At 48.8% G+C, this 26,860-nt stretch overlaps 2 protein-coding genes across 3 annotated transcripts; both read left to right on the forward strand.

The window, feature by feature from the left end:
* The first annotated feature begins 476 nt into the window (after nucleotides 1-476).
* Nucleotides 477-17,342, forward strand: LOC123369110 (zinc finger protein 665-like). The gene is made up of 10 exons (XM_045014470.1): nucleotides 477-1,305; nucleotides 2,480-2,593; nucleotides 5,399-5,488; nucleotides 6,078-7,511; nucleotides 8,055-8,075; nucleotides 10,047-10,174; nucleotides 11,114-11,240; nucleotides 12,388-12,501; nucleotides 14,799-14,888; nucleotides 15,466-17,342. Exons 1-10 carry the CDS (start codon nucleotides 1,056-1,058, stop codon nucleotides 16,902-16,904), a joined length of 3,807 nt encoding a protein of 1,268 aa, XP_044870405.1. The 5' UTR covers nucleotides 477-1,055; the 3' UTR covers nucleotides 16,905-17,342.
* Nucleotides 17,343-18,830: 1,488 nt separating this feature from the next.
* LOC123368311 (gastrula zinc finger protein XlCGF57.1-like) lies at nucleotides 18,831-26,658 on the forward strand. Of its 2 annotated transcripts, none has more exons than XM_045013031.1 (5): nucleotides 18,831-19,107; nucleotides 20,453-20,579; nucleotides 21,734-21,847; nucleotides 24,128-24,217; nucleotides 24,796-26,658. In XM_045013031.1, the coding sequence occupies exons 2-5, from the start codon at nucleotides 20,453-20,455 to the stop codon at nucleotides 26,232-26,234; spliced, it is 1,770 nt and encodes a 589-aa protein (XP_044868966.1). In that variant the 5' UTR covers nucleotides 18,831-19,107; the 3' UTR covers nucleotides 26,235-26,658. The 2 variants fall into 2 exon arrangements, with proteins under 2 accessions (XP_044868966.1, XP_044868965.1); XM_045013030.1 differs by having other exon boundaries at nucleotides 19,100-19,237.
* The last annotated feature ends 202 nt before the right edge of the window (nucleotides 26,659-26,860 follow it).

Genomic DNA, 26,860 nt, shown 5'->3' on the forward strand with positions numbered 1-26,860 from the left:
GGGGATTCACCCAGAGCCCCCCGGAGCGAAAAGCCTGGGCTGCTGCTGCTCGAGCTACAGCTCTGGCTGGGGCTCCCAGGGGCTGTCTAGACGGCAACTCAAAATCTGCAGCCGGGCTGTGCCAGCTGATGGGGCTCAGCCTAGGGGCAGTTTAATTGCGGTGCAGATATTTGGGCTCTTGCTGGAGCCTGGGCTTTAGGACTCGGGTCTGTGTAACTCAAGAACAAATAAAGTTGGTCCAATAAGAGATATTACCTCCCCCTGGGCTACTCTCTGCCAAATATTACACCCCTGTTTCTGTTTTGTATCTCATCTGACAGTAGCTATAGCACATGCACAAAATAATTACTGAAGAGCAATAGTCAAATCAAATTGTTGCAGATCCAGAGGTAATGTTTTCACATAAACTATATGGACAGTTACAAATTAAGAAATCTATGGGACTAACGGTGCTTGCTTTTTGGATAATAAATCAATAAATTTATAAATCAGACAAATTTATAAATCAGACATCCTGGGACCAACACGGCTACAACAGTGTAACCCTAATTCCTGCATAATAAAGGGGGCAAGCCCAGGGAGGGAGCGACTGAGGAGTGAACCAACCATGTACTCACCACACAATGCCGCTCCAGTGCCCCACACACACCCTGCAGTAGTGGCTCCAGCAGGGTCCATTGGAGCTGGCTGGGCCCAGTGTCCTATTATGGGCATTACATCATGGCTGGAGGGGCTGCAGTGCTACTCAGGTTTGGTCTGCCCAGCCCTCCGGGATGGTGACAGAGGGTCAGGTGTGCCGGCTAAGTATGAGTGGGACAGTGACCTGGAGCTCCAGGTTGCTGCGACACTCACTGAAGTTTGGCCAGCCTGCCCCATCATGGCAAAGGGTCAGGAGGATGACGCCTCAGAAGTGATGCTACTCTTTGTGCCAGGATACAACACCCACAGCAGGGGGCCAGGCTCAGCTCCCGCAGCCACCACTGTGGGGTGAGTCACAGATACAGAAAACACTGTTCATTACTTTTTTTACACGGCGCAAACCCACACCTATAATAATGGTACAAACTTTCAAACCTCCCAGTTCCATGGACCACTGTACATCTGCCTCACCTGCAACAACTATTCCCCTATCATTGTGTAAACTTTGCCATGCTGAGTTGGGTTGTTTGTCCTTTCAGATGTCGGTGACGTTTGAGGACGTCGCTATGTATTTCTCCCCAGCAGAATGGGCGCTGCTGGGCAAGGAGCAAAAGCAACTTTACAGACACGTCATGTGGGAAAATTACCAGACTCTGGTCTCGTTAGGTGAGGAGCTGTGTCTGTGAGATCAGGGCCCCAGTGCACTGGGTGCTTCACAGAGACACAGTAACTGAGATGGAGCATTGGTATGTGTGGTTGGGTGGAGAGGTGTCTATGGGGTTTGAAGGAGGGGTGCATGAGTGTGGATGGATAGAGGCATGTTTAATTGAGCAGAGCAGCCAGTTCATGGGGAGACAATTTGGGTGAGGCAATATCTTTCATTGGTCCAACTTCTGTTGGTGAGAGAGACAAGCTTTTGAGCCACACAGAGCTCTTCTTCAGGTCTGGGAAAGGAAAGCTGCTCTCTCTCACCAACAGAAGTTGGTCCAATAAAATATATTACCTCACTCCGCTGGTCTCGCTAACATCCTGGGACTAATAGGGCTACAACTACACTGCATATCTTCAAGAGGACACACTTCCACCCATGGTCACTAGGGCTCCACAGTTTAATGCAAGAGAATTCTGGCTCTTGTAGTTCCCCAGACAGCACATGAGCATTGGATTGTGTGTTCCCCAGGGCTACAGGATGAACAGCCAGACAACACCACAGTGAAGGAGAAAGACAGACTGGGTTCATCTATGCTGGAATAAAATACCCTCGGCATGGTTATGGGTGGCCTGGGTCAGTTGACTCACAACATAGAGCTCAGGCTGCAGGGCTGAGTAGACATTCATGCTTGTGTTGGAGCCTCTGCTCTGGGACCTTCCCTCCAAATATCCACTCAGCAATTTTACAGTCCCACAGCCCAAGCCACTCAAGCCCAAGACCTCTGACCCAGGCCAGCTACAGCTGTTTAATTCCTACGTAAACATATCCATCAGAGGGAGAGGGGTGCTGGGCCATAGCAGAGTAACTCTCCTAGGCTAAGGAGAAATATCCAGCATTTGCCACATCTGTGCCCCCCAATCCCTTCAGACACCGCGGTCATGTCCGTCTGCCCTTTCCACAGGTGCCAGGTTGTTTGCAACTCAGTATCCCGCCACTGCCGGGCACCAGGAGTGTTGACCATAAGTTGCAGTTCATGTTTCCATAGAAAAAAATTGCCTATTAGCCTTCACATTTAGCTTATTGCCTAATTAAAAAACATTGCATATGGAGCTGTGCAAAGTGCAAGAGTTCCGTGGCTAGAAGTGCTTAGCTTAGATCTAATGGGCGGTGATGCTTTTCTCTAAGCAGGAATCCAAACCCCCAAGCCAGTGGTGATCTCCAGCATAGAGCAAGGGGAAGATCTGTGTGTGCTGGGTCCTACAGAAGATGAAGATGGGGACATCCTGAGAGGAACCCACCCAGGTGAGGGAAAGATTTAAACTGATGTGGAGGGATTGAAGGAAGGCAGCTGGAATCCTGATACATTGTAGCCAAAGTGACAATACATCCTGGAATGTTAGTCTTTTAGTCTATTGTTAGGCTTTTTTAGAACAGTATCACATTGTCAGCTCTCATTCAATTCATGATCCACCATAACCATCACATTCTTTTCTGTTGCACCTCTGCCCAGCCAGTTATCCCCCATTTTCTGTTGTACATTTCATTTTCCTTTCTAGGTGAACTAATTTTAACTTGTGTTTTTGAATTTCACCTTGTTGATTTCAGACCAGTTCTGCAGTTTGTCAGCATCATTTAGAATTCTAATCTTGTCCACCAAAGTGTTTGTAACCCTTTGCTGGCTGTCTGAGTCATTGGCTGAACAGCACTTGGGAATCTCCCTTCCGAGTTCAGACCCAGTTTTGTAGGGACCCAACATTGTTCCATCGCTTTTGGGGGCTTTCAGTTGACATTAATAAGAGATTTCCTTATTATTCTCCAGGACTGGCTGGGAGGCAACATCATGTTGTGAGACCTGGACTTTATTCCTCATTCTGCCACTGAGCTGCTGGCAGATCTTGGACAATATTGTATTAATTCATATAGACAATATGGGCCCAAAGAGACAAAGATGTTAACTAATGTTATGGCCAACATTAAAGAGTGTTAAATAAGGTTTGGGGTTTGGAATACAGAGACAGTAGCCTGCTCTATGCAGGGCCGGCTCCAGAGCCCAGCGGGGCAAGCACCCGCCTGGGGCGGCCCTTTCCCGGGGGGGCGGCAGGCTGGGCCGGCGGACCTGCCGCAGTCATGCCTGCAGGAGGTCCACCGGAGCCCCGGGAGCAGTGGACCTCCCGCAGGCATGACTGCGGACGGTTCGCTGGTCCCGCGGCTCGGCTGGACCTCCCGCAGGCATGCCTGCGGCAGCTCAACCGGAGCCGCCGGACCAGCGAACCGCCCGCAGCTGCGGGAGGTCCAGCCGAGCCGCGCGACCAGCGGACCCTCCGCAGTCATGCCCGCGGGAGGTCCGCTGCTCCCGCGGCTCGGGGGCGCCTCCCGGGCATGACTGCTTGGGGCGGCCAAATTTGTAGAGCCGCCCCTGGCTCTATGCCATGGAAACACCATGAAAAATTCTTTCTAACCTTTTATTAAATATACAGAAAAAAAGGAAAAAGAGTATTTTAGGTATAATGTAAGACTTCTATTTTGACAGTGTCCCTTGTTGCCTTTCCCTTTAGCTGGAGAGAGTCTTTAGACAAAAGGCCTCTGTTTGAAAGTCTTTTAGATGGTATTAAAGATGGTAATAACTGTCCTTTTGGGGAAAAGATAAGCAGTTAGTTGAAATGGACTGGAGCTGTTGCTGATATTATTAAAATCCGATCCCGTTTCCTAGGAGACAAAACAAGATAAACCCACAGAAGAGGGAAGAGAAAAGAACAGCAAAGATAGAACATGCGGCTTCTGTCTTGGGTTTACTCTTACTTGCCGCTTCATGGCTGGAGAAACACAGGCACGGCACATGATCTGATCAGCCAATTGGAGTCCTGCCTGGCAAACCCGTAACAAGTGTTGGTCTGTTCCGACAATGCCTCTTTGGCTGCCTCTTTGATCACAGGCTTACAACAAAGTTGCAAACTATGGCAGTTTGGGCAGGCTAAGCAAGACTCTTATCTACTAGAAGGCAAAGGGAGAAGAGTAAGAAAGAGAAGAAGTATGTGGGGAATGAAAAGAATTCATGGGAGTTAAGAGGGACAGGGGGACAAAAATCTCACATTCCAGGTTATTTGGGGAGTTAGCCAGAACTGGTAACAGTGGCAATATCCTCTGGCTCCCTCTCTCTGGTGCAGTCTTGTAAAGACATCTCTTAGGATAAGGATGATGAAGATTTGGGATCCCAAAAGAGGATCAGGGTGGCAGCATGATGGTATTGCTCACCACAGCAGTTGTTAGCACACACCTGCTGTTGCTGGTTTTTTTCCGTCAGCAAGGGTTGCATTCAGTTCCACTCCTTTATTTTCCCCCGAAAGTGTTTTCTTTTGAGAAACCCCAAAGGGAAGTAATGGGCAAAATAGCCCACCCCCTTACTGTTTTTCTGCCAGTTAGGCCTAAATTCTAATTTATTCATTTTGGTTCATTAATGTCCATTTCCACACTTCTCTTGTTTACAGCTATTGTTTCATCGCTGTCCTTGAATTGCATTATGGCCTCTTTTGTTTGGACTAATTCTGTCATCTTGTTTATATTTTGCACTTTTCCCCGTAGATATTTATTGTTGTAGGATATTGTAACACTTTATAAACTTTCTCATAGTTTTTACAGTTATACGGCTAATTAGGGTAAATTTGCAGGCCCAATTATTACAACAAGTTACTCCTTTGACTCAGGTTTCTCCCCCCTTTATTTGGTATACAAGCTCTTCAACATCTTGGTGATCTCTCTATGTAGCACTTGGTGCTATGAAACCACAAGCTCAGTTGTGCTACTACAATACAAAGTAACAGTCAAGCCCCAAATAGCTTTTCCTCTTGTGAGTTGTGGAACTAGGGTGACCAGATAGCAAGTGTAAAAAAATTGGGACTGGGGGTGGAGGGTAATAGGAGCCTATATAAGAAAAAGCCCCCAAAATCAGGACTGTCCCTATAAAATCGGGACATCTGGTCACCCTATGTGGAACCCACTGTCCAACAGTGACTATAAATGAGTACTTTATAGTGCAGGAGAAAGGGCTTCTCTCAGCGATGTTCGTTTGGTCCATATGATGTCAATCAATGGCCTTTTGTTTTGGTGCAGATTTTCCAGATGCAGACGAGACCTGGGACTGGTCAGCAATTGAAAGCTCCTTGGGCTTCTTCCTCACACAAAGCTCTTTAACTGGAGCAGGTAGGGAACCTGTCCTCTCCAGCAGTGGAAGCCGGAGAGCTCATTTCAGGAATCGTCCATGACCCGCAAACTCTCCCCTCACAGAGCATTACAATAGGGATTGAAGCCCAAACACGAGAAGTGCTACAGCTCCTCACCCTGACATCCCCCTAGAAACACCATCTCTCCCCTTACACAGATTCCCCCAGTCTCTCCCCCTCCCCCATTTTCCATAGAACATGGAGACGTTGGGATCCATCACAGTGTGAGTGTTCCGTGTATGTCCCTTGGGAGAGGGATGTCACTGCTGGTGTGTGGTGATGCTGTTGTCCCCAATGAGATGGGCCTCAGAGTAGGGAGAGAATTGTGGGGGCTGATTTTCACGTTTGCTTGGGGGGCTATTTTCAGGGCCTATGGGACATTGACCTTCTCCTTCCCCAGCACGGGGGCCCCAGGGAGATTAGCCTCTTGCGCTCAACTACCATGGCCAGCCCTGCTCTGAAGGGAGAGGCATAGGGCTCCCTTAGGCACATCCTTCTGCTGGGAATGTTAGTGGTTTCCATTTCTGAGCAGCACAAGAAATAACAGCTGAATTCTCTTCCCCACCAAGCACGGGCAAGGAACCTGAGCAGGGCTGAGGGGCAGACTCCCGAGGAAGAGTCTGGCAACCTGGAGTCACCCAACCCTTTCCCAGGAACATCAGTGGAGAGCCATTCCCAGAAATCTGAGCGGGGAAGGCACAACAAGAGGCAGTTCAGGCTCCAAAGGCAGAGGAAGCACCTGGCTAGGAAGGATTCAGGAACTGGAAGAGGCCATCAGAGGAGATCAAGGCCAAATCTAAAGCCTCCTGAAGAGGGAAAAACTGAGCCCAGAAAGAGCCTATATACCTGCCGTTTGTGCAGAGAAGAATTCAAGGTGCAGAGAGACCTGATAGGCCACCACTGGATGGTTCATAGGAGACAGAAACTGTATCACTGTAGCGAGTGTGGGGAGAGCTTTAGGAGAAAGAAGGAGTTCAGAGCACATGGGAAAGCTCACAGAAAGAAGAGAGACCATCCCTGTATTGAATGTGGGAAGATATTCCACCAGTTATCGCATCTTATTGCCCACCAGCGAATACATACGGGAGAGAGACCCTATCACTGTGCTGAGTGCGGAAAAAGATTTTTCCATATATCAGCTCTTAACATCCACAAGAGAATCCACTCAGGAGAGAGACCCTTTGCCTGCACTGAGTGTGGAAAGCGATTTATGAATTCATCAACATTTCGTAGTCATCAGGCAATCCACTCAGAAAAGAGACCCCATCGCTGTAACCAATGTGGGAAAGGCTTCAAAGTTGCATCAAGTCTTACTAGACACCTGAAAATCCACAGCAAAGAGAGACACTTCTTGTGCCACGAGTGTGGGAAAAATTTTTGCCTACGAGAACATCTCATTAGACATCAGAGGATCCACACTGGGGAGCAGCCCCATTGCTGTGCTGAGTGTGGGAAAAAATTCAGTCTCCTTCAAAGTCTCAAGAGACACCGGGAAATCCATAGCACAGGGAGACTCCATCGCTGTGCCGAGTGTGGGAAAATATTCCGTCATCTAGAAAATCTCTCTAGACACAAGAGAGTCCACACTGGGGAACTCTATCGCTGTACTGAGTGTGGAAAAGGCTTTGTCCGTCTACAACATCTCACTCGCCACCAGAGAATCCACACTGGAGAGAAACCCTATTGCTGCTCTGAGTGTGGGAAAAGTTTCACGCAATCATCAGGCCTCACCAACCACCTGAGAATCCATTCAGGAGAGCGACCCTATCCCTGCACTCAGTGTGGGAAGTGCTTTGCTCACTCGTCATCTCTCACTGAACATCTGAAAATCCATTCAGGAGAACGACCATATTCCTGCATTCAGTGTGGGAAGCACTTTGCTCGCTCATCATCTCTTACTCAGCATCAGAGAACCCACCCAGGAGAGCAACCATATTCCTGCGCTCAGTGTGGGAAGCGCTTTGCTCGCTCAGCATATCTTACTAAACACCAGAGCAGCCACTGTTCTTGATGGAGGGAACCTCTTCATTCTGTCACTTCACCCTGTTCTCAAAGCCTGTAAAGGAGGGAGAACTTGCTCCCACTCTGAAATGTTCCCACCTCTTCACTAAGCAGACACGAGTTTAGCTTCCGGGTTTGTTAAAATTATTTTGTGTAGTCCTGGAGATGGGAGCATTTAACCCTAGAGGTACCAAAACATTCCATTGTGGGCATTATGGGCTGCAGCTGGGACAGAGATGATTGGTGTCAGGACTGCACTTTGGAGGCCACAAATCAATCAAATACCCACAAAACAAATTGATCAGCAGTACCAGGCCAGTGTCTCCCTGTTCCTCAAGTGGGGAAAAACGTGGCCTTGCCTCTCTGTCAGAGGGCGATGATGAGAAGCAACTTTGTCACTGTTGTTTCATCGTTCTTGGAGGGAATAAAATAATACAAGAGACTGATGAGTCTGAAATGGCTGCATTGCCATGTGTGTAGGTGAAGACCTGCAATTTTCCCTGCAGTGCTGACTTTATCCATGACTGCCTTTCTTTCTGGAGCAGGTTATGCCAGCTGTATTTCAGGTCAGTTGTAGTATTCTCTAAATTGTTATTCCCACTCTAGAAATGGGGGTGTTAGGCTTTGAACTAGTCAAAATCTCCCAGCTTTATTGTGCTAATTTACTAGTAGTTCAATTCTTCTAACCTTTGTTTATTGTATATGCGACATCTGTCAGATGCAAGGTGTATGCTCTCTTAAGGTTTGCCAACGATGAACTGTGTGCTAGGTACAGTTAGTGCAAATGTGTCCTTGATCTAATGCTACTTGTGTGCTATGGTCTATTGCCAGCTAAACTGCTGTGTGCATAATTAGATAAGAAACAGTGTGTAAGGTCTGTGGAATTTGGAATTTTCTGTCTCCTAAATGAGGAGAATACAAATATCAGCTAAACTGTGCTTATAGTTTGAAACCTAGTGAAGATGTAACTGCTGCAAGACAGGTTTCTGAGGGGTAGCAGTGTTAGTCTGTATCAGCTAATACAGTCAGGGTGGATGTGGCCCATTCCCAACAGTTGACAAGAAGGCCTGAATATCAGCAGAGGAAAAAAATTATTTATTGTAGTGCTAACGAGGCCAATTCAATCAGGGTGCCAGCAATGCCCCTCTGCTATGTACACTGACCAAACCAGATAGTCTCTATGCAAAAGAATAAATGGACACAAATCAGACCTTCTTGTCAACTGTTGAGAATGGGCCACATCCACCCTGACTGTATTAGCCTCATTAGCACTGATCCCCCACTTGGTAAGGCAACTGCCATCTTTTCATGTGCTGTCTATTTATACCTGCCTACTGTATTTCACTCCATGCATCTGATGAAGTGGGTCATAACCCACGAAAGCTTATGCCCAAATAAATTTGTTAGTCTCTAAAGTGCCACAAGGACTCCTCATTTTTTTCCTGCAAGACAGTTCTCTAGATTAGCCATTTTCCCCATTCTTAATTTATCTAAGACCCAAGAAAGGTTAGTCATAGAGATTTCTTGAATTGTAACTGTCCATATAATTTATGTGAAAACATTATCTCTGCATCTGCAGCAATTTAGTTGACTACTGCTTTTGGTTGATTTTTTTTTTAAATGCATGTGGTATGGCTACTGTCAAATCAGCTACAAAACAGAACCAGGCGTACGATATTTGGCAGAATGTAGCCCAAACATGGAGCGTCAGCTCCGGGAACGGCATATTCTTGTCTGACCACAGTGGCACTTAGGCTGCCGGGAAAAGTATTTTATCACTTGCAGCCACTCTCCTCCAGGGCCGGCCCTAGACCCCAGCACACCAAGCGCGCGCATGGGGCGGCATTTTGCCGGCAGGGCGGCAGGTGGCTCCGGCGGACCTTCCGCAGTCATGCCTGCGGGAGGTCCACGCGGGACATCGGACCTCCCGCAGGCATGACTGCGGAGGGTCTGCTGGTCCCGTGGCTCCGGTGGACCTCCATCGGAGCCGCAGGACCAGCGGCCCCTCCACAGGAACGCCTGCAAGAGGACACCAGGAGCCGCGGGACCAGAGCCCAGCAGCGCACCCCCTGCGGCATGCCGCCCTGCTTGGGGCGGCAAAATTCTTAGAGCCGCCCCTGCTCTCATCCCAGATCCAGATGTGAATAATTATTAAATAATGTATTAATTTACTAATAGCCACTGTTATGAACCTCAACCACATTTCTTAGGGTAGAGTGTTTGAAAAGGCGTCTCTCACCCTGATGAATTACTAAGAAATGTTCTTTGAATAGGGAGGCTGGAACTGAGGGTGCAGGAGCGGCAGCCCCCCTGGCCGGAAGTGGTTTCCATCCTATCCAGGGTGCCCAGCCCCCCCCCCGTAACATCGCTCCAATTCCCGCCTTTGCAGAAGGGACCGGACCGGGAGCCACCAACAACCAGGAACCGACTCCCCCGCGTCTCCCCAGCGGCTCCCTCCGCCCCTCGCTCCCCGACCGGGCTGATTGAGGCTTAAACCCGCCGAGCTCCGAGTCCCGCCCCGCCTAGACGCGCCCAGTAATTGCTGCGGGGGGCGGGCTCGGGGCGGGTCCTTCTCGTGCCCCGCGGAGCCCTGGGGGCCGAGCCCGGCCCGAGCGGCGCGTGCGGAGCGAGCCCCCCGCAGGCTGCAGCCCCAGCGCCCGGCGCGGTGAGCGGGGCCCGGGGGCGCAGCCGGAGGCGGCCGCGGAGGGAGCGAAGCAGCCGCCGAGGCTGGAAATCGCCGCCTGGGGAGGGAGCTGCTGGGGGCGGAGCCGAACCGCGCCTGGGCCCGGAGCCCCCCCGGGGGCGGGTTTGTGCAGCGGAGCCCGGCAGGGGCCGCGCCCCAGCGCGCGAGAGCCCGAGCGACCCCCCTGCTCGCTGCTGGGGGCGGGTGGGGCCTTCCCGGGGCGGCGCTGCGGGGGCTGCCGGGCTCTGCCCCCTCCCGCCGAGCGGGCACCGGCCGGGGCTGGGGGCGAGGCCTGTCGGGCGGGTCCTCCGGCCTGTGCTGCGGGGCGGGACCAGCCTGCTCGGGAGCCGGGTTAGGTGACCAGACAGCAAATGTGAAAAATTGTGACAGGGGATGGGGGGGGTAATAGGAGCCTGTATAAAAAAAGACCCCAAAATTCGGACTGTCCCTATAAAATTGGGACATCTGGTCACCCTAGACCGGGTTGGGGCCAGGCTGGGGCCGCTGCACATACTGGCAATGGGAGACGGGCTGGGAGGTTGCATTAAGTCCATGGGTACCGAATGTGGGTGGCTGCTCTGTGTAACTCAAGAACAATTAAGTTTGGTCCAGTAAGAGAGATTATCTCCCTCACCTTGTCTCTCTAATATCCTGGGACCAACACGGCTACAACAGTGTAACCCTAATTTCCGCCCAAGAGAGGGAACGCCCAGGGAGGGGGCGACTCGGGTGTGAACCAACCCTGTACACACCCCAGCATGCCGCTCCAGGAAAACTCTGTCCATTAATTTTTTTCACTGAGACAAACTGCAAACCTCCCAGGGCCCTCCCAGTTCCATGGACCACTGTACACCTGCAACAGCTATTCCTCTATCAGTGTGTAAACTTTGCCATGCTGAGTTGGGTTGTTTGTCCTTTCAGATGTCGGTGACGTTTGAGGACGTCGCCATGTATTTCTCCGCAGCGGAGTGGGCACTGCTGGGCGAGGAGCAAAGGCAACTTTACAGACACGTCATGTGGGAAAATTACCAGACTCTGGTCTCGTTAGGTGAGGAGCTGCGTCTGTGAGATCAGGGCCCCAGTGCACTGGGTGCTGCACAGAGACACAGTAACTGAGATGGAGCATTGGTATGAGTGGTTGGGTGGAGAGGTGTCTATGGGGTTTGAAGGAGGGGTGCATGGGTTTGGATGGATAGAGGCATGTTTCATTGAGCAGAGCAGCCAGTTCATGGGGAGACAATTTGGGTGAGGCAATATCTTTCATTGGTCCAACTTCTGTTAGTGAGAGAGACAAGCTTTTGAGCCACACAGAGCTCTTTTTCAGCTTCTCTCTCTCACCGACAGAAGCTGGTCCAATTAAATATATTACCTCACTCACCTGGTCTCTCTAATATCCTGGGACTGATATGTCTACAACTACACTGCATATCTTCAAGAGGACACACTTCCACCCATGGTCACTAGTGCTCCACAGTTTAAGGCAGGAGAATTCTGGCTCTTGTAGTTCCCCAGACAGCACATGAGCATTGGATTGTGTGTTCCCCAGGCCTACAGGATGAACAGCCAGACGACACCACAGTGAAGGAGAAAGACAGACTGGGTTCATCTATGCTGGTGTAAACTGGGTTCATCTATGCTGCTCTGGCTGTCCTGAGTCAGTTGACTCAGGGTGTGGGACTCAGGCTGCGGGGCTAAAGATTGCAGTGTAGACATTCATGCTTGGGTTGGAGCCTCTGCTCCGGGACCCTCCCTCCAAATATCTACTCAGCAATTTTACAGTCCCACAGCCCAAGCCCCTCAAGCCCAAGACATCTGTCCCAGGTGTTTAATTCCTATGTAAACGTATCCATCAGAGGGAGAGGGGTGCTGGGCCACAGCAGAGTAACTCTCGTAGGCTAAGGAGAAATATCCAGCATTTGCCACATTTGTGCCCCACAATCCCTTCAGACACCGCAGTCATGTCCGTCTGCCCTTTCCACAGGTGCCAAGTTGTTTGCAACTCAATATCTCGCTACTGCCGGGCGCCAGGAGTGTTGACCATAAGCTGCAGTTCATGTTTCCATGGAAAACAGTTGCCTATTAGCCTTCACAATTAGCTCATTGCTTAATTGGCACAAACATTGCATGTGCATCTGTGCAAAGTGCAGCAGTTCTGTGCCTAGAAATGCTTAGCGGTGATGCTTTTCTCTAAGCAGGAATCAAAATGCCCAAGCCAGTGATGATCTCCAGCATTGAGCAAGGGGAAGATCTGTGTGTGCAGGGTCCCACAGAAGATGAAGATGGGGACATCCTGAGAGGAACCCACCCAGGTGAGAAAGGAGTTAAAGTGATGTGCAGGGATCGAACGAATAGCTGAAGGCAGCTATAATCCTGATATGTTTTGGCCAAAGTGACAATACATCCTGGAATGTTAGTCTTTTAGTCTAATATTAGGCTTTTTTAGAACAGTATCATGAAGTCGACTACCATTCAATTTGTGATCCAGTATAACCACCACATTCTTTTCTGCTGTACTGCTGCCAAGCCAGTTATTCCCCATTTTCTAGCTGTGTATTTCATTTTTCCTTCCTAACTGAACTATTTCGTTCCTGTATTTCTTAAATGTCACCTTGTTGATTTCAGACCAGTTCTCCAGTTTGCCAACATCGTTTAGAATTCTAATCCTGTCCACCAAAGTGTTTGTAATCCTTCCCTGGCTGTCTGAATCATTGGCCAAGCAGCACTTGGGAATCTCCCTTCCAGTTTCAGGACCAATTTTGTAGGTACTCGGCATTGTTCCATCGCTTTTGTGGGCTCTCAGTTGACATTCATAAGGGATTTTCTTATTACTCCCCAGGACTGTTTGGGAGACAACATCATGTTGTGGGAGTGAGGAGACCTGGACTCTATTCCTCATTCTGCCACTGAGCTGCTGGCAGACCGTGGACAATGTTGTATTAATTCATGTAGATTACATGGGCCCAGAGAGACAAAGTTGTTAACATGACACTGTCATGGACAACATTAAAGAATATTAAATAAGGTTTGGGGTTTGGAATACAGAGAGAGTAGCCTGCTTAGTACCATGCAAACACCATGAAAAATTGTTTCTATTCTTTTATTAAAGATACAGAAAAAGAAGGTAAAAGAGTTAAGGCATTTGAGTGTCAGGGATGATGTATGACTCTTTTTACAATGTCCCTTGTTGCCTTTCCCTTTAGCTGCAGAGAGTGTTTAGACAAAAGGCCTCTGTTTGAAAGTCTTTTAGATGGTATTAAACACAGTAATTACTGTCCCTTTGAAATGTTGGAGCTGTTGTTGATATTAATAAAATCCGATCCCGTTTCCTAGGAGACAAAAAAACACAAACCCACTCAAGGGAAGAGAAAAGAACAGCAAAGATAGAACATGCGGCTTCTATCTTGGGTTTACTCTTACTTGCTGCTTCACGGCTGGAGAAACACAGGCACGACACATGATCTGATCAGCCAATTGGAGACCTGCCTGGCAAACCTGTCCAGCGTTAGTCTGTTCTGGACAATGCGTTTGGCTGCCTCTTTGATCACAGGCTTACAGAACGGTTGCAAACTATGGCAGTTCTGGCAGGCTAAGGCAGACTCTTATTTACTAGAAAGCAGAGGGATAAGAGTAAGAAAGAGAAGAAATATGGCGGGGAATGAAAAGGAATTCATGGGAGTTAAGAGGGATGGGGGAACAAAAATCTCACATTCCAGGTGATTTTGGGGATTTAGCAAGAACTGATAATAGTGGCAGTATCCTCCAGCTCCCTCTCTCTGGTCCATTCTTGTTAAAACATCTCTTAGGATTAGGACAAAGAAGATCTGGGGTCCCAAAATCAGGATTAGTGTGGCAGCATGATGGTATCGCTCACTGCAGCAGCTGTTGGCACATACCTGCTATTGCTGGTTTTTTTCAGTCAGCAAGGGTTGCGTTCAGTTCCTCTCCTTTATTGTCCCCCGAAAATGTTTTCTTTTGAGAAACCCTTAAAAGAAGTAGTGAGGAAAATAGCCCAGCCCCTCATTGTTTTTCTGTCAGGCCTAAATTAAACTCAGTCATTTTGGTTCATTACTGTCCTGTTCCACATTTCTCTTGCTTACAGCCATCATTTTAACACTGCCCTTGAATTGCATTATAGTCCAAATATAAAAGGGCTAATTCTGTTGCCCTTTTTATATTTTTCACCTTTTCCCATCAACATTTATTGTTGTAGGATATTGTAACACTTTATAAACTTTCTCACAGTTTTTACAATTAAATGGCCAATTAGGGACAATTTCTGGGCCCAGTTATTACAACAAGAAGTTACTCCTTTGACTCAGGTTCTCTCCCACCCTTTGTGTATTTAGTATATAAGCTCTTCAACATCAGGGTGGTCTCACTGTAATTTTGTGCAGCACCTGGTGCTATGGTACTGTAATCTCAGTTGTGCTACCATAATACAAAATAAGTGTCCAGACCCAAATAGATTCCCCTCTTGTGCATTGTGGAACCCACTGTGCAACAGTGACCATAAATGAGTAATTTACAGTGCAGGGGAAAGGGCTTCTCTCAGTGATAGTCATTCGGTCTATGTGCTGTCAACTAAAGACCTTTTGTCTTGGTGCAGATTTTCCAGATGCAGAAGAGACCTGGGACTGGCCAGCAATTGAAAGCTCCTTGGGCTTCTTCCTCACACAAAGCTCTTCCCCTGGAGCAGGTAGGGAACCAGCTCTGCCCTTTCCAGCAGTGGGAGCTGGAGAGCTCATTTCAGGAATCGTCCATCAGCTGCAAACTCTCCCCTCACAGAGCATTCAAATAGGAATTGAAGCCCAAACATGAGAAGTGCTACAGCTCCTCACCCTGACATTCCCCTAGAAACTCCATCACTCCCCTTACGCAGATTCCCCCAGTCTCTCCCCCTCCGCCATTTTCCATAGAATACGGAGCTGTTGGGATCCATCCCAGTGTGAGTGTTCCCTGTGTGTCCCCTGGGAGAGGGGTGTCAGTGCTGGTGTGCGGTGATGCTGTTCTCCCCAGTAAGATGGGCCTCAGAGTAGGGAGAGAATTGTGGGGGCTGATTTCCAGGTTTATTTGGGGGGTATTATCAGGGCCTATGGGACACTGACCATCTCCTCCTTCCCAGCACTGGGGCCCCTGGGAGTTTGGCCTCTTGCACTCAACTGCCGATGGCCAGCCCTGCTCTGAGAGGAGAGGCATAGGGCTGCTGGGAATATTTGTCGTTTCTCTTTGTGAGGAGTACAAGAAATAACATCTGAATTATCTTCCTCACCAAGCAGGTGCGAGGAACCTGAACAGAGCTGAGTGGCAGACTCCTGAGGAAGGGCCTGGTAACCTGGAGCCACTCAGGCCTTTCCCAGGGACATCAGGGAAGAACCATTCCAAGAAAACTGAGCAGGGAGGACAGCACAAGAGTCAGGGGAGGCCACAAAGGCAGAGGAAAAATCTGACCAGGAAGGAGCCAGCAACCTCAAGAGGCCATCAGAGGAGATCCAGGCCAGATCCAAAGCCTGCAAAGGGAAAAGCGGAGTCCAGAGAGAGCTTATATACCTGCCGTGTGTGCAGGGAAGAATTCAAGGTGCAGAGAGACCTGATAAGTCACCACTCGATGGTTCATAAGAAACAGGAACTGTATCACTGCAGCAAGTGTGGGGAGAGTTTTAGGAGAAAGAAGGAGCTCAGCGTACATGGGAAAGCTCACAGAAAGAAGAGACACCATCCCTGTTCTGAATGTGGGAAGATATTCAACCAGTTATCACTGCTCACTGCCCACCAGAGAATCCACACTGGAGAGAGACCATATCACTGTGCTGAGTGCGGAAAAAGATTCTTATACTTATCATCTTTTACCATCCACAAGAGAATCCACTCAGGAGAGAGACCCTATGCCTGCACTGAGTGTGGAAAGCAATTTATGGATTCATCAGCATTTCGTAATCACCAGAGAATCCACTCAGAAAAGAGACCCCATCGCTGTAACCAATGTGGGAAAGACTTCAAACGTACATCAAATCTTACTAGGCACCAGAAAATCCACAGCGGAGAGAAACCCTTCTTGTGCCACGAGTGTGGGAAAAAGTTCTGCCTACAAGAACATCTGATCAGACATCAGAGGATCCACACTGGGGAGCAGCCCCATTGCTGTGCTAAGTGTGGGAAAAAATTCAGTCTCCTTCAAAGTCTCAAGAGGCACCAGGAAATCCATAGCACAGGGAGACTCCATCGCTGTGCCGAGTGTGGGAAAATATTCCGTCATCTAGAAAATCTCTCTAGACACAAGAGAGTCCACACTGGGGAACTCTATCGCTGCACTGACTGTGGAAAAGGCTTTGTCCGTCTACAACATCTCACTAGCCACCAAAGAATCCACACTGGAGAGAAACCCTATTGCTGCTCTGAGTGTGGGAAAAGTTTCACCCAATCGTCAGGCCTCACCAACCACCTGATAATCCATTCAGGAGAGCGACCGTATCCCTGCACTCAGTGTGGGAAGTGCTTTGCTCACTCGTCATCTCTTACTGAACATCTGAAAATCCATTCAGGAGAGCGACCATATTCCTGCATTCAGTGTGGGAAGCACTTTGCTCGCTCATCATCTCTTACTCAGCATCAGAGAACTCACCCAGGAGAGCAACCATATTCCTGCGCTCAGTGTGGGAAGCGCTTTGCTCGCTTATCACGTCTTACTAAACACCAGAGCAGCCACTTTTCTTGATGGAGGGAACCTCTTCATTCTGTCACTTTACCCTGTTCTCAAACTCTGTAAAAGAGGGAGAACTTGCTCCCACTCTGAAATGTTCCCACCTCTTCACTAAGCAGACACGAGTTTAGCTTCTGGGTTTGTTAAAATTATATTGTGTAGTCCTGGAGATGGGAGCATTTAACCCTAGAGGTACCAAAACATTCCATTGTGGGCATTATGGGCTGCAGCTGGGACAGAGATGATTGGTGTCAGGACTGCACTTTGGAGGCCACAAATCAATCAAATACCCACAAAACAAATTGATCAGCAGTACCAGGCCAGTGTCTCCCTGTTCCTCAAGTGGGGAGAAACGTGGCCTTGCCTCTCTGTCAGGGGGCGATGATGAGATGCGACTTTATGTCACTGTTGTTTCATCGTTCTTGGAGGGAATAAAATAATACAAGAGACTGATGAGTCTGAAATGGCTGCATTGCCATGTGTGTAGGTGAAGACCTGCAATTTTCCCTGCAGTGCTGACTTTATCCATGACTGCCTTTCTTTCTGGAGCAGGTTATGCCAGCTGCATTTCAGTTCAGTTGTAGTATTCTCTAAATTGTTATTCCCACTCTAGAAATGGGGGTGTTAGGCTTTGAACTAGTAAAAATCTCCCAGAAGCTTTATTGTGCTAATTTACTAGTAGTTCAGTTGTTCTAACCTTTGTTCATTGTATATGCGACATCTGTCAGGTGCAAGGTGTATGCTCTCTTAAGGTTTGCCAAGGATGAACTGTGTGCTAGGTACAGTTAGTGCAAATGTGTCCTTGATCTAATGCTACTTGTGTGCTATGGTCTATTGCCAGCTAAACTGCTGTGTGCATAATTAGATAAGAAAAGGTGTGTAAGGTCTGTGGAATTTGGAATTTTCTGTCTCCTAAATGAGGAGAATACAAATATCAGCTAAACTGTGCTCATAGTTTGAAACCGAGTGAAGATGTAAGTGCTGCGAGGCAGGTTTCCGAGGGGTAGCAGTGTTAGTCTGTATCAGCTAATACAGTCAGGGTGGATGTGGCCCATTCCCAACAGTTGACAAGAAGGCCTGAATATCAGCAGAGGAAAAAAATTATTTATTGTAGTGCTAACGAGGCCAATTCAATCAGGGTGCCAGCAATGCCCCTCTGCCATGTACATTGACCAAACCAGATAGTCTCTATGCAAAAGAATAAATGGACCCAAATCAGACCTTCTTGTCAACTGTTGAGAATGGGCCACATCCACCCTGACTGTATTAGCCTCATTAGCACTGATCCCCCACTTGGTAAGGCAACTCCCATCTTTTCATGTGCTGTCTATTTATACCTGCCTACTGTATCTTTCACTCCATGCATCTGATGAAGTGGGTCATAACACACGAAAGCTTATGCTCAGATAAATTTGTTAGTCTCTAAAGTGCCACAAGGACTCCTTATTTTTTTTCCTGCAAGACAGTTCTCTAGATTAGCCATTTTTCCCGTTCTTAATTTATCTAAGAGCCAAGAAAGGTTAGTCATAGAGATTTCTTGAATTGTAACTGTCCATATAATTTATGTGAAAACATTACCTCTGCATCTGCAACAATTTGGTTGACTACTGCTTTTGGTTGATCTTTTTTTTCATGCATGTGGTATGGCTACTGTCAAATCAGCTACAAAGCAGAGCCAGGGGTATGATATTTGGCAGAATGTAGCCCAGATAGGGAGTGTCAGCTCCGGGAATGACATATTCTTCTCTCACCACAGTGGCACTTAAAATACTTCTCCCAGCAGCCTATCACTTACAGCCACTCTGATCCCAGATCCAGATGTGAATAATTATTAAATAATGTATTAATTTACTAATAGCCACTGTTATGAACCTCAACCACATTTCTTAGGGTAGAGTGACTGAAAAGGCGTCTCTCCCCCTGCTGAATGACTAAGAAATGTTCTTTGACCCGGGGCTGGAACTCAGGGGCTGGGGGGGCAGGAGCGGCAGCCCCCCTGGCCGGAAGTGGTTTCCATCCTACCCAGGGTGCCCAGCCCCCCCGTAACATCGCTCTAATTCCCGCCTTTGCAGAAGGGACCGGACCGGGAGCCACCAACAACCAGGAACCGACTCCCCCGCGTCTCCCCAGCGGCTCCCTCCGCCCCTCGCTCCCCGACCGGGCTGATTGAGGCTTAAACCCGCCGAGCTCCGGGTCCCGCCCCGCCTAGACGCGCCCAGTAATTGCTGCGGGGGGCGGGCTCGGGGCGGGCCCTTCTCGTGCCCCGCGGAGCCCTGGGGGCCGAGCCCGGCCCGAGCGGCGCGTGCGGAGCGAGCCCCCCGCAGGCTGCAGCCCCAGCGCCCGGCGCGGTGAGCGGGGCCCGGGGGCGCAGCCGGAGGCGGCCGCGGAGGGAGGGAAGCAGCCGCCGAGGCTGGAAATCGCCGCCTGGGGAGGGAGCTGCTGGGGGCGGAGCCGAACCGCGCCTGGGCCCGGAGCCCCCCGGGGGCCGGTTTGTGCAGCGGAGCCCGGCAGGGGCCGCGCCCCAGCGCGCGAGAGCCCGAGCGACCCCCCTGCTCGCTGCTGGGGGCGGGTGGGGCCTTCCCGGGGCGGCGCTGCGGGGGCTGCCGGGCTCTGCCCCCTCCCGCCGAGCGGGCACCGGCCGGGGCTGGGGGCGGGGCCTGTCGGACGGTTCCTCCGGCCTGTGCTGCGGGGCCGGGACCAGCCTGCTCGGGAGCCCGGGTTAGGTGACCAGACAGCAAATGTGAAACATTGTGACAGGGGATGGGGGATAATAGGAGCCTGTATAAGAAAAAGACCCCAAAATTGGGACTGTCCCTATAAAATCGGGACATCTGGTCACCCTAGACCGGGTTGGGGCCAGGCTGGGGCCCCTGCACATACTGGCAATGGGCGACGCGCTGGGAGGTTACACTGAGTCCTTAGGTACCGAATGAGGGAGGTTATTTCTGTGACTTTCCCATCGCCCAGCGTGTTGGGGATTCACCGAGAGCCCTCTGGAGCGAAAAGCCTGGAATGCTGCTGCTGCTCGAGCTACAGCTCTGGCTGGGGCTTCCAGAGTCTGTCTAGACGGCAACTGAAAATCTGCAGCCGGGCTGTGCCAGCTGATACAGCTCAGCGTAGCGGGAGTTTAATTGTGGTGCAGACATTTGGGCTTCTGCTGGAGCCTGGGCTTTAGGACCCTGCTCTGTGTAGCTCAAGAACAAATAAGTTTGGTCCAGTAAGAGAGATTATCTCCCTCACCTTGTCTCTCTAATATCCTGGGACCAACACGGCTACAACAGTGTAACCCTAATTTCCGTCCAAGAGAGAGGGAACACCCAGGGAGGGAGCTACTGGGGAGTGAACCAACCCTGTACACACCCCAGCATGCCGCTCCGGGAAAACTCTGTCCGTTAATTTTTTTCACTGAGACAAACTGCAACCATAGTAATGGTACAAACTTTCAAGCTTCCCAGGGCCCTCCCAGTTGTGTGGATCACTGTACACCTGCATCACTTGCCACAGCTATTCCTCTATCAGCGTGTAAACTTTGCCATGCTGAGTTGGGTTGTTTGTCCTTTCAGATGTCAGTGACCTTTGAGGATGTGGCCGTGTATTTCTCCCCAGCGGAGTGGGCACTGCTGGGCGAGGAGCAAAAGCAACTTTACAGACACGTCATGTGGGAAAATTACCAGACTCTGGTCTCATTAGGTGAGGAGCTGCGTCTGTGAGATCAGGGCCCCAGTGCACTGGGTGCTGCACAGAGACACAGTAACTGAGATGGAGCATTGGTATGAGTGGTTGGGTGGAGAGGTGTCTATGGGGTTTGAAGGAGGGGTGCATGGGTGTGGATGGATAGAGGCATGTTTCATTGAGCAGAGCAGCCAGTTCATGGGGTGACAATTTGGGTGAGGCAATATCTTTCATTGGTCCAACTTCTGTTGGTGAGAGAGACAAGCTTTTGAGCCACACAGAGCTCTTCTTCAGGTCTGGGAAAGGAAAGCTGCTCTCTCTCACCAACAGAAGCTAGTCCAATTAAATATATTACCTCACTCACCTGGTCTCTCTAATATCCTGGGACTGATATATCTACAACTGCACTGCATATCTTCAAGGGGACCCACTTCCACCCATGGTCACTAGGGCTCCACAGTTTAATGCAAGAGAATTCTGGCTCTTGTAGTTCCCCAGACAGCACATGAGCACTGGATTGTGTGTTCCCCAGGCCTACAGGATGAACAGCCAGACAACACCACAGTGAAGGAGAAAGCCAGACTGGGTTCATCTAAGCTGGTGTAAACTGGGTTCATCTATGCTGCTCTGGCTGTCCTGGGTCAGTTGACTCAGGATGTGGGACTCAGGCTGCAGGGCTAAAGATTGCAGTGTAGATATTCATGCTTGTGTTGGAGCCTCTGCTCCGGGACCCTCCCTCCAAATATCCACTAAGCAATTTTACAGTCCGACAGCTCAAGCCCAAGACATCTGACCCAGGTGTTTAATTCCTATGTAAACGTATCCATCAGAGGGAGAGGGGTGCTGGGCCACAGCAGAGTAACTCTCCTAGGCTAAGGAGAAATATCCAGCATTTGCCACATCTATGCCCCACAATCCCTTCAGACACCGCAGTCATGTCCATCTGCCCTTTCCACAGGTGCCAGGTTGTTTGCAACTTAGTATCTCGCTACTGCTGGGCACTAGGAGTGTTGACCATAAGCTGCAGTTCGTGTTTCCATGGAAAACAGTTGCCTATTAGCCTTCACAATTAGCTCATTGCTTAATTGGCACAAACATTGCATGTGCATCTGTGCAAAGTGCAGCAGTTCTGTGCCTAGAAATGCTTAGTTGTGATGCTTTTCTCTAAGCAGGAATCAAAACGCCCAAGCCAGTGATGATCTCCAGCATAGAGCAAGGGGAAGATCTGTGTGTTCAGGGTCCCACAGAAGATGAAGATGGGGACATCCTGAGAGCCACCCACCCAGGTGAGAAAGGAGTTATAGTGATGTGCAGGGATCGAACGAGTAGCTGAAGGCAGCTATAATCCTGATATGTTTTGGCCAAAGTGACAATACATCCTGGAATGTTAGTCTTTTAGTCTAATATTAGGCTTTTTTAGAACAGTTTCATGATGTCGGCTACCATTCAATTCGTGATCCAGTATATCCACCACATTCTTTTCTGCTGTACTGCTGCCAAGAAAGTTATTCCCCATTTTCTAGTTGTGCATTTCATTTTTCCTTCCTAAGTGAACTATTTCATACCTGTATTTCTTGAATGTCACCTTGTTGATTTCAGACCAGTTCTCCAGTTTGCTAACATCCTTTAGAATTCTAATCCTGTCCACCAAAGTGTTTGTAACCCTTCCCTGGCTGTCTGCATCATTGGCCGAGCAGCACTTGGGAATCTCCTTTCCAATTTCAGGACCAATATTGTAGGTACTCGGCATTGTTCCATCGCTTTTGTGGGCTCTCAGTTGATATTAATAAGGGATTTTCTTATTACTTCCCAACACTGTTGTGGGAGTGAGGAGACCTGGACTCTATTCCTCATTCTGCCACTGAGCTGCTGGCAGACCGTGGACAATGTTGTATTAATTCATGTAGATTACATGGGCCCAGAGAGACAAAGGTGTTAACATGACACTGTCATGGGCAACATTAAAGAATATTAAATAAGATTTGGGGTTTGGAATACAGAGACAGTAGGCTGCTTAGTACCATGCAAACACCATGAAAAATTGTTTCTAATCTTTTATTAAAGATACAGAAAAAGAAGGTAAAAGAGTTAAGGCATTTGAATGTCATGGATAATGCAAGACTCTTTTTACAATGTCCCTTGTTGCCTTTCCCTTTAGCTGCAGAGAGTGTTTAGACAAAAGGCCTCTGTTTGAAAGTCTTTTAGATGGTATTAAACACAGTAATTACTGTCCCTTTGAAATGTTGGAGCTGTTGTTGATATTATTAAAATCCAATCCTGTTTCCTAGGAGATAAGAAAACACAAACCCACTCAAGAGGGAAGAGAAAAGAACAGCAAAGATAGAACATGCGGCTTCTATCTTGGGTTTACTCTTACTTGCTGCTTTACTGCTGGAGAAACACAGGCATGACACATGATCTGATCAGCCAATTGGAGACCTGCCTGGCAAACCTGTCCAGCGTTGGTCTGTTCTGGACAATGCGTTTCCCTGCCTCTTTGATCACAGGCTTACAGAACGGTTGCAAACTATGGCAGTTCTGGCAGGCTAAGGCAGACTCTTATTTACTAGAAGGCAGAGGGAGAAGAGTAGGAAAGAGAAGAAATATGGCGGGGAATGAAAAGGAATTCATGGGAGTTAAGAGGGACAGGGGGACAAAAATCTCACATTCCAGGTGATTTTGGGGAGTTAGCCAGAACTGATAATAGTGGCAGTATCCTCCAGCTCCCTCTCTCTGGTCCATTCTTGTTAAGACATCTCTTAGGATTAGGACAAAGAAGATCTGAGGTCCCAAAATCAGGATTAGTGTGGCAGCATGATGGTATCGCTCACTGCAGCAGCTGTTGGCACACACCTGCTATTGATGTTTTTTTTCCGTGAGCAAGAGTTGCATTCACTTCCCCTCCTTTATTGTCCCCCAAAAATGTTTTCTTTTGAGAAACGCTTAAAGGAAATAGTGAGCAAAATAGCCCAGCCCCTCATTGTTTTGCTGTCAGGCCTCAATTAAACTCAGTCATTTTGGTTCGTTACTGTCCAGTTCCACATTTCTCGTGCTTACAGCCATCATTTTAACACTGCCCTTGAATTGCATTATAGGCCTTTTATATTTGGACAAATTCTGTCGCCGTTTTTATATTTTTCACCTTTTCCCATCAACATTTATTGTTGTAGGATATTGTAACACTTTATAAACTTTCTCACAGTTTTTACAATTAAATGGCCAATTAGGGACAATTTCTGGGCCCAGTTATTACAACAAGAAGTTACTCCTTTGACTCAGGTTCTCTCCCACCCTTTGTGTATTTAGTATATAAGCTCTTCAACATCAGGGTGGTCTCACTGTAATTTTGTGCAGCACCTGGTGCTATGGTACCGTGATCTCAGTTGTGCTACCATAACACAAAATAAGTGTCCAGACCCAAATAGCTTCCCCTCTTGTGCATTGTGGAACCCACTGTGCAACAGTGACCATAAATGAGTAATTTCCAGTGCAGGGGAAAGGGCTTCTCTCAGTGATAGTCATTCGGTCTATGTGATGTCAACTAAAGACCTTTTGTCTTGATGCAGATTTTCCAGATGCAGAAGAGACCTGGGACTGGCCAGCAATTGAAAGCTCCTTGGGCTTCTTCCTCACACACAGCTCTTCCCCTGGAGCAGGTAGGGAACCAGCTCTGCCCTTTCCAGCAGTGGGAGCTGGAGAGCTCATTTCAGGAATCGTCCATCAGCTGCAAACTTTCCCCTCACAGAGCATTACAATAGGGATTGAAGCCCAGACATGAGAAGTGCTACAGCTCCTCACCCTGACATCCCCCTAGAAACTCCATCACTCCCCTTACGCAGATTCCCCCAGTCTCTCCCCCTCCCCCATTTTCCATAGAACACGGAGCTGTTGGGATCCATCCCAGTGTGAGTGTTCCCTGTGTGTCCCCTGGGAGAGGGGTGTCAGTGCTGGTGTGCGGTGATGCTGTTCTCCCCAGTAAGATGGGCCTCAGAGTAGGGAGAGAATTGTGGGGGCTGATTTCTGGGTTTATTTGGGGGGGTATTATCAGGGCCTATGGGACACTGACCATCTCCTCCTTCCCAGCACTGGGGCCCCTGGGAGTTTGGCCTCTTGCATTCAACTGCCGATGGCCAGCCCTGCTCTAAGGGGAGAGGCATAGGGCTGCTGGGAATATTAGTCGTTTCTCTTTGTGAGGAGCATAAGAAATAACATCTGAATTCTCTTCCTCACCAAGCAAGGGCAAGGAACCTGAACAGAGCTGTGGGGCAGACTCCTGAGGAAGGGCCTGGTAACCTGGAGCCACTCAGGCCTTTCCCAGGGACATCCGGGAAGAACCATTCCAAGAAATCTGAGCAGGGAGGACAGCACAAGAGGCAGGGGAGGCCACAAAGGCCGAAGAAAAATCTGACCAGGAAGGAGCCAGCAACCTCAAGAGGCCATCAGAGGAGATCCAGGCCAGATCCAAAGCCTGCAAAGGGAAAAGCGGAGTCCAGAGAGAGCTTATATACCTGCCGTGTGTGCAGGGAAGAATTCAAGGTGCAGAGAGACCTGATAAGTCACCACTCGATGGTTCATAAGAAACAGGAACTGTATCACTGTAGCGAGTGTGGGGAGAGTTTTAGGAGAAAGAAGGAGCTCAGCGCACATGGGAAAGCTCACAGAAAGAAGAGACACCATCCCTGTTCTGAATGTGGGAAGATATTCAACCAGTTATCACTGCTCACTGCCCACCAGAGAATCCACACTGGGGAGAGACCATATCACTGTGCTGTGTGTGGAAAAAGATTCTTATACTTATCAGCTTTTACCATACACAAGAGAATCCACTCAGGAGAGAGACCCTATGCCTGCACTGAGTGTGGAAAGCAATTTATGGATTCGTCAACATTTCGTAGACATCAGGCAATCCACTCAGAAAAGAGACCCCATCGCTGTAACCAATGTGGGAAAGGCTTCAAACATACATCAAATCTTACTAGGCACCAGAAAATCCACAGCGGAGAGAAACCCTTCTTGTGCCACGAGTGTGGGAAAAAGTTCTGCCAACGAGAACATCTGATCAGACATCAGATGATCCACACTGGGGAGCAGCCCCATTGCTGTGCTAAGTGTGGGAAAAAATTCAGTCTCCTTCAAAGTCTCAAGAGGCACCAGGAAACCCATAGTACAGAGAGACTCCATAGCTGTGCTGAGTGTGGGAAAATATTCCGTCATCCAGAAAATCTCTCTAGACACAAGAGAGTCCACACTGGGAAACTCCATCGCTGCACTGACTGTGGAAAAGGCTTTGTCTATATACATCATTTCAAGAGCCATCAGAGAATCCACACTGGAGAGAAACCCTATAGCTGCTCTGAGTGTGGGAAAAGTTTCACCCAATCGTCAGGCCTCACCAACCACCTGATAATCCATTCAGGAGAGCGACCCTATCCCTGCACTCAGTGTGGGAAGTGCTTTGCTCACTCGTCATCTCTTACTGAACATCTGAAAATCCATTCAGGAGAGCGACCATATTCCTGCATTCAGTGTGGGAAGCACTTTGCTCGCTCATCATCTCTTACTCAGCATCAGAGAACCCACCCAGGAGAGCAACCATATTCCTGCGCTCAGTGTGGGAAGCGCTTTGCTCGCTTATCACGTCTTACTAAACACCAGAGCACCCACTCTTCTTGATGGAGGGAACCTCTTCATTCTGTCACTTCACCCTGTTCTCAAAGTCTGTAAAAGAGGGAGAACTTGCTCCCACTCTGAAATGTTCCCACCTCTTCACTAAGCAGACACGAGTTTAGCTTCTGGGTTTGTTAAAATTATATTGTGTAGTCCTGGAGATGGGAGCATTTAACCCTAGAGGTACCAAAACATTCCATTGTGGGCATTATGGGCTGCAGCTGGGACAGAGATGATTGGTGTCAGGACTGCACTTTGGAGGCCACAAATCAATCAAACTCCCACAGCAGTACCAGGCCAGTGTCTCCCTGTTCCTCAAGTGGGGAAAAACGTGGCCTTGCCTCTCTGTCAGGGGGCGATGATGAGATGCGACTTTATGTCACTGTTGTTTCATCGTTCTTGGAGGGAATAAAATAATACAAGAGACTGATGAGTCTGAAATGGCTGCATTGCCATGTGTGTAGGTGAAGACCTGCAATTTTCCCTGCAGTGCTGACTTTATCCATGACTGCCTTTCTTTCTGGAGCAGGTTATGCCAGCTGCATTTCAGTTCAGTTGTAATATTCTGTAAATTGTTATTCCCACTCTAGAAATGGGGGTGTTAGGCTTTGAACTAGTAAAAATCTCCCAGA

Source organism: Mauremys mutica, chromosome 4 (genome assembly GCF_020497125.1).
Source record: "Mauremys mutica isolate MM-2020 ecotype Southern chromosome 4, ASM2049712v1, whole genome shotgun sequence".
In the NCBI taxonomy this organism is placed as follows: domain Eukaryota; kingdom Metazoa; phylum Chordata; order Testudines; family Geoemydidae; genus Mauremys; species Mauremys mutica.

Excerpts from the sequence above, each read along its gene's own strand:
- LOC123369110 (XM_045014470.1), top strand. The coding sequence starts at position 1,056 with ATGGTACAAACTTTCAAACCTCCCAGTTCCATGGACCACTGTACATCT. Across the intron at positions 10,175-11,113 it reads CAGCCCCAGCGCCCGGCGCG|ATGTCGGTGACGTTTGAGGA; the intron begins GTGAGCGGGGCC and ends TTGTCCTTTCAG. Across the intron at positions 14,889-15,465 it reads AAGCTCTTCCCCTGGAGCAG|CAGGTGCGAGGAACCTGAAC; the intron begins GTAGGGAACCAG and ends TTCCTCACCAAG.
- LOC123368311 (XM_045013031.1), top strand. The coding sequence starts at position 20,453 with ATGTCAGTGACCTTTGAGGATGTGGCCGTGTATTTCTCCCCAGCGGAG. Across the intron at positions 20,580-21,733 it reads CCAGACTCTGGTCTCATTAG|GAATCAAAACGCCCAAGCCA; the intron begins GTGAGGAGCTGC and ends TTCTCTAAGCAG. Across the intron at positions 21,848-24,127 it reads CCTGAGAGCCACCCACCCAG|ATTTTCCAGATGCAGAAGAG; the intron begins GTGAGAAAGGAG and ends GTCTTGATGCAG.